Source organism: Protomyctophum parallelum (genome assembly GCF_964188405.1).
Source record: "Protomyctophum parallelum genome assembly, chromosome: 19".
Taxonomy (NCBI): domain Eukaryota; kingdom Metazoa; phylum Chordata; class Actinopteri; order Myctophiformes; family Myctophidae; genus Protomyctophum; species Protomyctophum parallelum.
In genome coordinates, this window is record NC_139717.1 from 34,627,641 (window position 1) to 34,639,721 (window position 12,081).

General features: G+C 41.7%; 1 protein-coding gene across 1 annotated transcript in view; it reads left to right on the forward strand.

The window, feature by feature from the left end:
• nt5dc1 (5'-nucleotidase domain containing 1) overlaps positions 1-12,081 on the forward strand; it is an 80,896-nt gene that overhangs the window by 66,652 nt on the left and 2,163 nt on the right. Inside the window, exons 10-11 of the mRNA XM_083791048.1 lie at positions 3,656-3,829; positions 8,658-8,826. Coding sequence (XP_083647174.1) covers positions 3,656-3,829; positions 8,658-8,826 — 343 coding nt within the window. The remainder of the gene's footprint in view (positions 1-3,655; positions 3,830-8,657; positions 8,827-12,081) is intronic.

Here is a 12,081-nt window from a genome sequence, read left to right on the forward strand (position 1 = left end):
AACTGTGTCTCGTTCCTGTGAAAGCACCTTCTATAATATCTTGCCTCTTGTGTTGGAATGCCGGGCCCTTGTAAATATTTATCATACTGATCCCATCCCATGCCGCTGGCTGCAGAGGCCAATGAACAATGGTTGGCGTACTGAACAGCCTAGCTTTTTTCTTTGCTTTTTTCCCCTCGGTTACAGTGCACAGCTGTGGCTAGTTCTGGGGGGGAAATATGTTTTTACATTCCTTAATCCAGAGAAATTTAAAACAAGTGCAGCTGTACAGTTTACCTTCGACTTGGCAAGCACCGGCGATGGATCCTCTGTATTGCCATTTTAAGAATAGGGCAAGAGTTCCACAGAAGGGCGGTTCTTTTAAAAACATGGAATAGGTCCAGCTGGAAATGTGATGCCTGAAGGCTCTTCCCTGCTTGCCCACCTCGCTGCCTGTAGCCCGGGCTGTTTGTTGATGTATGGAGGACCTGGCTGTATGTGCATGTGCATTACAAGGGTCCAGCGTGAAGGGGATAAACTGCACTGTAAAACCCTGAGTGGTAATGTATCTCAAGAGAGAGAGAGTATACAAATGTACAGGTAGAAGTTACTAATTGATAAATGAACACTGAGGATTTTACTGGGTTGAGTGAGTCACCTACCCAAATGCCTGAATGCATGATGGACACTCATTAAACCAGGAGCTCCCTTTAAAGATGTAAATAAAAACAAAACAAAAACACAAGACAAAAGGGTTAGGTTATGACCATTCACAATGTTATTTTTTTGTCTTCAGTATATTTCCACGTATGTATATCATGGGTAATTGTGTTATGATCAAACAAAACTCCAAGATCATTTTCATGAATGAGGACCCAGCTTTTTCTATCCATGCATATATCATTTGTATTATTATTATTATTATTATTGGAACTAAGAACTTTTAATGTTTAGGGCTGGTGCCTTTAAAGAGGAGGTTCGATGAGAAATGCCACATGTGGTGAATGTGTGTTCAGCTGTGCTATCTCGTTGGTGTTGATAGCTACCGTTCATCTGACAGAGCAGCCTAGCTAAGCAAAAAGTTACATAAGTGGAAGGCAGAGCATGGAAGATTTATGGGTTTTAAAGATGTTCTTATTTTGTGTGTGGGGGGGGGTGGGGGGTGGGTGGGTCACCAGGATTTGTGCTGTAGCCAGAGAAAGTACAATAGTGATGCACTTAAAACATATGGCTTTCATTTATGGGTCTCATTCGACCAACAATGCTCAACAAAGTGCAAACTGCATCTTAAATGTAATATCCGTCCCAAAATAGGCTATGCCATATTTACTACCTTTAAATACTGGAAAGCCCTTTTTTTATTAAAATAATTTAAAGCTTTGTTCAGTTGAATTCTGTATGGTTTTCATTTCAATTTCCTAATCTCACATTTCTATTCTTCAGTATTTTCTCTCCAGTTTGACTGGTGTAGATGACATACATACAGTAACTGTTGTCAAAATGAGAATTAAAAGCTCTAAGTACTGCGCCCCTTGCTGTCAATGGAATGCTGTTCCGTTAAGGCCTGTCTCAACTTGTTTTTCTTTCCAGACATTGAAGACAAAGGAAATACGATGGTCAAAGAAGTCATGATGAGTTTTCCAGGCTCATCTTGTCTGGTCTAGTTCGCCTTTGGGGCAACATATGTTGGTTTTATTGAATTTGACTACAGACTATAGACTGCAGAAAATAATTCAGACCAACTCCAATTTTATTGTAGCACTGACACTTAAGTAGACAAATCATTTTTTTTAAATGTATCAATCATTCGGATTAATATAGTTTTCACATCTCCCCATCTGCAGTATTGTGTAGTAGACAAACATATCTAACAACTAGAAAAAGTGCCCTTCTGGGCACAGGTCTCCACCAGGAGGATAGGAATATTTAGGAGTAATATAAACATGTTTTTTGTTTGTTTGTTCCAATCTTTGCCAATCAGGATGGAATATGGGAAATGGTGCAGATCCGTGTTGATGGCACGCATGCACAATCCACCTGTTGGTGGCGCTATAACAGGGCAATGTGAAATGGGTGGGCTATATTCCTCAGCCTAGTAGGAAAGTGCGTGAAAGATTTCACGTGAAATTGCAGGCTGCGTTCATGATTTGAGTTTTTTTGTTCAAAACAGGCCAATCCTGCAAAATTTGAAAGCCAATGTTAAGCCAATTAGGATGGAATATGAAATATCAGACACATCCGTCTTGAGCACATGACTATGGAGATACTGTGTAACGATTTGCGGGATTTTTGGACAAAATCTGTAGGTGTACTGTGCAAAAACTTGTTTTGCACAAAGCGGCCTCCTGGTGGCGCTATAACAGGCCGTTCTGAAAATTTTGGGGCAGAGGTTCATCGTTGGCATCCAGGGAGTGTGTGTGCAAAATGTGGCATCGACCGGGTTAACGGTGGCCGAGATTAGCTTGTCACGGACGGACGGACGGACAGACACACGGACACACGGACGGACGGACGGAGTGCAAAACATACTCTCTCCCCATGCCTTCGGCCTGGTGGAGACAATAAATACAGGAATTCCATGGGATGAAATTATGTTTAGGGTCCCTAGTATAAGTAATTATTTTCTGTGGGTTGCTTAAAACTCTGCATAGATAGAATAACTCCTCAAAAGAAGTGAAAATTACATAGTTTCACCCCTCCAGTGTATTTCAGGGAAAGTAACCATTAGACTGATACTTTATCACATCACTTAACCCATTTAGGACTGAGGCCTTCTAAATCCTGAAAAACTTCAAATATTTATATAGCAGCATCAAATCTTCGTATTTTTTGTAATACTGTACAGAACCCCAAAAGGGGTTCCCGTCCAGAAGGGTTAAAACACCAAAAGGGTTGTTTTTTCTAAACATAGGGTCCCATTTTGGATCGTGGACCAGTAATTACACCAGGCTGATGCGTCATCCTGTGAGAGGGTTATCTAATAGTCCAATAAACAGGCTGTACACTTAAAATTATGGATTCACAAGATCTGGCATTTATTGATTGCCCACAATTATCCCAAATTGAATGGTCATGTGATAGACATATGAACAGCAAAGACATACATGAAAGCAAATACGACCTGTTACATCACGAATTCGGATTTGATCATATCAGTCCACAGATTTGGGGGCCCCGCGAAGCGCAGGCCAGAGAGTTAGTCTGTCCCGGAGAATTCTGATGTGTCACTCTCTGGCCTGCCAATATATAGCAATCTCTCTCCCACTGAGTGACCTTGCATGCGCACAGCTCGGCGGCACACTCTGAAAGTAATGGTAACTGCTTGAAGGGTCTACTTTCCCCCACCAGTCATCAGTAATTTTTTTGAAAAGAAAGAAAAGATTATCAGAAAACAAATTCAAGACTTTAAAAATATACTGTCAGAAATAGCAGATCTACAAGCTCACAATGTGTGGTGATATGACGTGTTGTGAGCATGTATATACGCTATTTTCACTATTTTGTTTTGAAAGAGGTTTAATTCCTAATGTATTTGTATAACTTTGGGTTCCGGGTAGACGTTTTCTCTTCTGGGTCTCGAGCTGAAAACGTCTAGGAACCCCTGGGTCTGAACGATTGAGCTGATTCTAGTATGTGCAGCTGTTAATTCACCCCCCCCCCCCCTCCCCCCCTCCAGGTAGTGTACTTTGGTGATAGCATGCGGTCGGACATGTTCCCCGCCAGCAGCTTCGGCAAGTGGGAGACCGTGATGGTTGTGGAGGAAATGGAGGGAGAGGGCGTCCCGAGGAGCGACGCGGCGAAGTCCAATGAGGCCCAAGTTGAGCCGCTGGAAAAGAAGGGAAAGTTTGAGGTAAGTTCACACAAGCAGCTGTTTCCGTTTAGTGCGCTCACCCACCATTGCTCCCCCCCCCCCCCCCCCCCCTGCCTGCCCCTACGAACCTCCCTACCCCCATGCCTTGGCTGAGAGCCACCAACATACCCTTTGTAGACTGTGTCTTTGCATGTGGACACGTGTTGCAGTGTGCAGAGTTCGATTTGCTGGGGGGGATGGAGGCGATCCATAGCTAGTAGGGAGGGGGATTGAGGTGATCCATAGCTTGTATAGGGAGGGGGATGGAGGCGATCCATAGCTAGTAGGGAGGGGGATAGAGGTGATCCATAGCTAGTAGGGAGGGGGATGGAGGTGATCCATAGCTAGTAGGGAGGGGGATGGAGGTGATCCATAGCTAGTAGGGAGGGGGATGGAGGTGATCCATAGCTAGTAGGGAGGGGGATGGAGGTGATCCATAGCTAGTATAGGGAGGGGGATGGAGGTGATCCATAGCTAGTAGGGAGGGGGATGGAGGCGATCCATAGCTAGTAGGGAGGGGGATGGAGGTGATCCATAGCTTGTATAGGGAGGGGGATGGAGGCGATCCATAGCTAGTAGGGAGGGGGATAGAGGTGATCCATAGCTAGTAGGGAGGGGGATGGAGGTGATCCATAGCTAGTAGGGAGGGGGATGGAGGTGATCCATAGCTAGTATAGGGAGGGGGATGGAGGTGATCCATAGCTTGTATAGGGAGGGGGATGGAGGTGATCCATAGCTAGTATAGGGAGGGGGATGGAGGTGATCCATAGCTTGTATAGGGAGGGGGATGGAGGTGATCCATAGCTAGTATAGGGAGGGGGATGGAGGTGATCCATAGCTAGTATAGGGAGGGGGATGGAGGTGATCCATAGCTAGTAGGGAGGGGGATGGAGGTGATCCATAGCTAGTAGGGAGGGGGATGGAGGTGATCCATAGCTAGTAGGGAGGGGGATGGAGGTGATCCATAGCTTGTATAGGGAGGGGGATGGAGGTGATCCATAGCTAGTAGGGAGGGGGATGGAGGTGATCCATAGCTTGTATAGGGAGGGGGATGGAGGTGATCCATAGCTAGTATAGGGAGGGGGATGGAGGTGATCCATAGCTAGTAGGGAGGGGGATGGAGGTGATCCATAGCTTGTAGGGAGGGGGATGGAGGTGATCCATAGCTTGTAGGGAGGGGGATGGAGGTGATCCATAGCTTGTAGGGAGGGGGATGGAGGCGATCCATAGCTAGTAGGGATTCATGCCATTGCCTCTGCTTTGAAAAAGTGTGCACGCACATACTGTACACATGGGGGCAGGACAAACAGCAATACAACAAAAATGAAATAGAATCTGCACAGTGCACGCTGGTAATAACAAAAAGCTCCTCTTATTTATTGTCAATGTTTGAATCAGTTCAGGTCTTCACTACACCGAAAGCTGGGCCATGTATAATGTTGGTGGAACTCTAATGAAATTATCTCAACAAGGATGTACAGTAATACTGCCCAGTGCTGCCCTCTCCCTCAACAAGCAGGCTCTGGCCTGTTGAAAGCTGCAGTTCTTGCACAGTCGCCTCTCTGTGACAGTGCCACGCTACAGGATGTGTGTTACGCGTGTGCGCGCACACACACACACACACACACACACACACACACACACACACACACACACACACACACACACACACACACACACACACACACACACACACACAAACAAGTCAAGGTATCTGACAGATTAGGCCTGTGAAGATTTTTTGTGTGTGTGTGTGTGTGTGTGTGTGTGTGTGTGTGTGTGTGTGTGTGTGTGTGTGTGTGTGTGTGTGTGTGTGTGTGTGTGTGTGTGTGTGTGTGTGTGCGTGTGTGTGTGTGCGTGTGCGTGTGTGTGTGTGTTACTCTTACTTGCAATACAGTATGTTACTTGCAGTACAGTATCCGAGTGTGAACTGTGCAAAAAGTGAAATATAACCAATATTTGATTGAACCAATCATACTTGTTTTCACCTTAAGGAGTGTGCCTTAGTGATTTTCCCATGGTTGTCTCATCATTTGGTTTGATCAAGCTAGAATTTCTGGACTTTGTGTCCTGAGCTACTAAAAAATCCCTTTTGTGAAAAACAATGCAGCACTGTCTTCTGTGGCAGGTATAAACATGACATCCATGGACAATGATTTTAGGTCACTGTAGGACCTAAAGTTACCTAAAATGCGCTCACAAGCCCTTGATTCGTGTAGATGCTATGAAGATAGTAGTTTTGGTAGCGACATAAGACAAAATATTAAGCCATGCTAGTGGGTTTAAGCAGATTATTACTGTAAGTAATATGCACAGTTAACCATAACGACTACAGAGGATAACCGTGTTGAGCTACATTTCTGTTCTGATTTTGACTACACTACTAATCGTATTTCTGTTACACATATTATGTCTCACTCGCCACACTGAAGCCTGATTTACACTATACTTAGAGCAAATAGCAGAACGCTGTGAGCTTGTAGATCTGTTATTTACGCAGTACGACACTGGCATGCAACTAAGTATGGTAAATGGTAAATGGTGCATTTATATAGCGCCTTTATCCAAGGCGCTTTACAGAGATTGTGCATTACATTCACCCATTCACACACACATTCACACACCGATGCCGGGGGAAACCATGCAAGGCACCAACCTGCACATCGGGAGCAATTAGGGGTTCAGTTCAGAGTCTTGCTCAAGGACTCTTTGACACTAACTCTGGGGGAGCCCGGGTTCGAACTGGGAACATTGCGGTTCCAATCTGGTCACTCTACCCCTGATCCACTGCCGGCACCGTATTAGGCTTAAAATCCCTGGGGTTTCAGTATTCACTGAGGCAAAATCTGTCAGATGTTAATGAAACTCATTTTATATTGTTTTTGGCTGATACACTGTAACTTTGTTTTACTGTAATGTCGTACAGTTTAAAAAAGTTAAGGCCTGTTTAGTCTAGTGTGGTGTGTGGTGTGGTTATCTCGCCAAATGTTTGGACAGCACTAAATCCATTGCAATAAATCTCCTCTTTAACCACTTTGACCCCCAAATATACTAAATGTCACCTTTGAGCCTGTAGATCCACTTTTAGTTAGTTTTAAGTGTAGAGGGGAAACAAACAATTAGGTTGGCTAGTATAGAGCCCTGGGGTACTCCAGTCAATGAAGTATATAGGCCATATATTATAGGGCATAAGTGGTTAAATCTCTGTGTTGCTTCCTTACGCTGATAGCATATCTTAGCACAGTTTAATACACCACATCCTGTTTTTCACAGGTGCTGTTCTAGAAAGGATCTAGAAAGGATAACTGGCTCATTAGTCACAATTACATGTAACACAATTGGTTATTTCTGAGAAAGAATATTCTTTACAGACTTTCAACTTTTTTTTATGATGAAGGAAGTTTTTATTTTATATAATCTTTATTTAGTAATACAGACGATAAAGAACACATTTTTATTTACAACTTTGGCTTGACAAATGGCAACTCCTCTTGAGGGAGAAAGGGATAGGGGATAAAATACATCAACAATCAGGTTAAAAGCAAATAAAAACTAAGCAATATTGTAAATCACAGTAAAATGAAGAAAATAAATAAAGAATGCACATTGATGCAGCAGGGGTTTAACCCTCTAACACCCAGCATTGCTTTTTAGCAACTATTTTATTTTATTTTATTACTAAATTATTATAACTTTTTTCTGTTCTTTTTTCACCTAAACGTCATCAGTGATGTTCATTGCAATGCCATTTCAATGCCATTGGTCATGATATTTGCATATAAATACCCCCCACAGAGGCTGAAATTCACACAAATTAAAAATGTCTGGAAAGTGAAAAGTAGGTAAAATAATTGTAATATATGTTTTTTTGTGATCATTAGAATGTCTAGAACATGTTTTATTCATTATTGTGAAAGATATCCCCAAAATGTAAATTATTAATTTATTATATTATTATATAATTATTATAAATTTTTCATCAAACTTTATTTTTTTTATTTTTTTTAACATATTTTTTAGTCTTAGTCCTAGTAGTACAAAGTAGTAGTAAGGTTGAAATCTATTTTTTGCAAGTAGAAATTAATGCGGGTGTTAGAGGGTTAAGGACAGCAACATTATTTTTTAACTGACTCATACCGACTCATCATTTACAATGAAGCAATACGATTGGGTATTTCTGGGAAATGGGAGCGATTTTAATTCTGTGTAATTAAATGTCATCCTCAGAGCTGTGATGAAGGCAGTTGGGGGTTACCTCATACAGTAATTCCATTGGAGTTCATAGTGGGGTTGTCTTCAGGACCAAACTTGTCTGGGAAGTAATCTCCAGCCCAGTTACAGTACACAGTAAATAGGGTAATCAACTTGTCAGTTGTCAATAGTCTGATTATGTAAAGAATTATGGCCACCACCCACATTCTGTCCATTCAGGTACTTCTTATTTTATTTGCAAAAATGGTATTTTCTTTGAAAAAAGTTTACATGATAGACACTGCACCCATAAAGTTTTTCTTAATATATATATCGTTTGTGTGACTCACTGGAGTAGTGCTCGCATCTCTGTTAGTGTGTTCTCTGATCCAGGATGGAGGGCAGCTCACATCCACTATTGTTTACCACTTGAACCCCAGCATCTCTAATCTGGACGGAGCAAAATTAGACAATCTTCTATTAGAAGATCACAACGCATAACAACGCGATGCGTTCAGAGCTTGTAGATTTTGGCAAAGAAATGTGTTATAGAGCGAAAAAGAGTGCACCAAGTATACAACTCACGTCCAATGTACTAAGTATAGAGGGTTTAAAATGGTTAACTCCTCTGTAACAGGACATGGGGATGAAGGCGCCCTCGGATGTGTCCAAGCAGTGGGGGTCTTACTTCGTTGACGTCCACAAGGGCAGTGGAGCCGACGAGGATACCCAGAAGCTCACCTGGTGCGGCCAATGCATCCGCAAATACAGCACTATGGCCATCCCTAGTGTGGAACACATAGCAGGTAATGTTGGACAAGACTGTGGGTCCACATTGGAAGAAAACCAACAAAACATACAGTAAAATCATCAAAGATTGCTCTGAGAGTGTACAAATGGGAAAGATGGCGAAAGAAGAGAAAAAACACTGTATAAGATTTATTTATTTATTAATTCTTATAATAAATTATATCTATTTTGTGATGATAATTAGAAAGGACTGTAAATAAATACCTTCAAATAACCCAGCAGGGAGACCAAATAGGCTACCGTGCTGTATTTACCTTAAAAATCTCCAGTATAAATGATTTTAATTGCAATTTGATAATAGGGGGTGGGAGCTTTTTCACTGGGCCTCATCACATTCTTGCATGTCTTGATTAACGACCAACTAAGTGTTTCTCTTAGACTACAACAAGACTACAGGCCTGCAATGAGCAATGATGGGTCACAAGACCACAGCCCCCAAAATTGCAACCACCACTAGGAAACGTGAAATAAATAGTCACATATGTACAGTATGTGTACATGTATATGTTTTTTGCCAATGTTCCCTCAAAACACATTGGGCCAGTGTTATCTCAGGATCCATATGGGAACGGTGTGGCTCCAATGATGATGAGGATCTCAGCCTTCATCTGGCCAGCCTGTGACGTCACTCTTGTCATCTATGAAATATGGGCATGGTTTCAGCCAGATCAGAGCCCCTTTGACGTCCATTATGAAATGTATGTTTTATTTTACTTTTGCCTGATTGAGACCTGGCCAATACGCTTTAAAAAGTATAAACTAAATAAACTAAATAAATGTGTTGACAAAAATAAGGTAGAGGTACTTGTGTGGTCTACAAGAAATTTGGCGCTGAGGTTTTTCAATATTGGCGCACATGCAGGCAGACAAACATACCGACCATCTTATAGACTGCTTGACTTGCAGATGGTATCCAATATCCATCCATCCGTCTTACTTGACCAGACCTGGCTCCCTGTTATGCTTTTAAAGTCAATCGCAGCTGAATATGATGCACAAAACTAGTATTGGCTAGTGTTTGATTTAATTGGCTTTCATGTGGGACAGCTAAAGATAGGATAGGATTTGAAAATCCTAGCAGTAGCAGAAAATGAGCAGTAGCAGTAACAATAACATACAGTAAGTGTAAGGGGAATTTGTGGGATAAAAAGTCTTCCTCAGCTGCATTAGAAGATCACCAAACCCACAACCAATGTTTCAGTTCTTCTGGAGTGAAAACTGAAGCTGGGGCTAGTAGTTCCCTTGGGGTCTGTTGATTTATTGAATACTTTATTAACAGTTTGCAAAAGGTGCAGAGGTACAGTTATACAATAATGCTAAAAGGAAGGACAAAACACCCTGAGGGCTTGTTTCCATTGTGGTACAAGTTACAACACATAAAGACATACAATAATATTATATATGCTATAGACCACTCATTCTCAAAGTGTGGCCCAGCTGGGACTGTCAGGGTTCCTTGAAGAGGTTCCACATGGACCCTTAAGGGTCTGTAATCATTATTTACGAGTTATGGGGCCCCTTGAAAATAGAGTATTTCAGAGTATGGTCAGAGTACGGTATTAATTACTCTGACAATATTCAGATGTAGTCAAGATTTCGAAGGCTATTCATCAGACATCGTTAAAGTTAGCCAAGGTGTGCTCATGTGCTTACAGTAGTTTGCCATGCTTGGTGTGCAATAGCACACTGCATCTCAATGTGGGGTCCGTGGACCACCGGGTGATCTCAGCTAAATTATTGATTGTTAGGAACCACCTTACGGGTCCATTTGCTAACACTCTTAACACTTGCATGTGTTAGACTACTTTGAGTGCAGATTAGGGCCCCATAGATAAGAGATTGAATCAAACTGGGGTACTTGGCCTAGTAGTAGTAGTAGTAGTAGTTTATTGTTTATTGAATGGATCCCCATTAGCTGCCGGAGCGACAGCTAGTCTTCCTGGGGTCCATATAAAATGCATACAAAAAATAAATAAATCCATTACAATACATTCTATAAGATTAAGCACATGAAAATACATAATTACAATCCATTCTATAAAATGAAATACGACATAATAACAATACAATTCAAATAGTAGTAGTAGTAGTAGTAGAATCAATGACAACTTTGCAGACATGGAGGACAGCAGAGCAAAAGGGCACTGTTTTTCTGATCCCTTATTGCCCCCCCCCCCCCCCCCCCAACACACATTCTACAAGCTCTGGCATTTTGCAACATACTATTAACCTTCATCACTAATACTACACCGCAAAAAGAACAATACGAGGGAAAATCACTATCAGTGCCATCCACTGTTGAACTGAAAAACAAACCCGATTGAGCGGAAAAGTTTTATTTATGCTTCCAGACCAACTTCTGTCCCTTCTTTCATATTACAAAAATGCTTCTTTAAACTTTGTTTCCCTCTCTTTGGAGGGTTTGGTTTGGCAGAGCTGCAGTCATTTTCCAGACGAGAGGGGAAAAACAGTTGAGCAATGGGCCACTCCCAGACACTGTGGATAGTTACTGTGAATTAACTGTAGTGGTATTTTATTGATTATGTACAACAGGCTTCCATACAAGTCCCGATTCAGTATAAACACAACTCAGTCAGTGGTTGTTCAGCAGTGGTACAGCACTGAACCAGCCTGTAATGTAAAGAATAGCGGAGAGAGAATTCTCCTAAGTGCTCTGAATAAAAGTCACATCATTTTGCACATATACTGAAAAACATGTCAGAAAAACATTCAGAATTCAGCTGTCACATTTCAAAAGGTTGAGAGGTCCCATCAGAATAAGGTGTCATCAAGCTGTCATGGGCGTCCGATCGTCTGAATCCTGTTTTTGACTTTAATCACGTTCCGTGATTAGGATTCTGTTGATGACTCTTTATCTCATGGGGTGAGAGTGTATTTTTATCCTCATCTTTAAGGGCAAAGTTGTTGTCATGTTGTTTTCCATTCCCTTTGGTACAATGGTCAATCTGGAGTGGGTGACAGCTGATAATGGAATTAATACACACGCAAATATTGATATGACGTCACTGGGTGACAGGGCAGTCCTGTGCACCAGATACAAGAAGATTTACAAGGTATTTTTTAACATAGCAATAAGATATGAACATAAAATATGAAACAATAAATCATAATTAAGAAAATACCCATCAATCATCACAATATTGATATTGAGGTATTTTGGTAAAAATAAAATGTTTTAATTGATTTGGTCAGTATTGCCCAGCCCTTGAAATGCAGACAATTCACTTTGT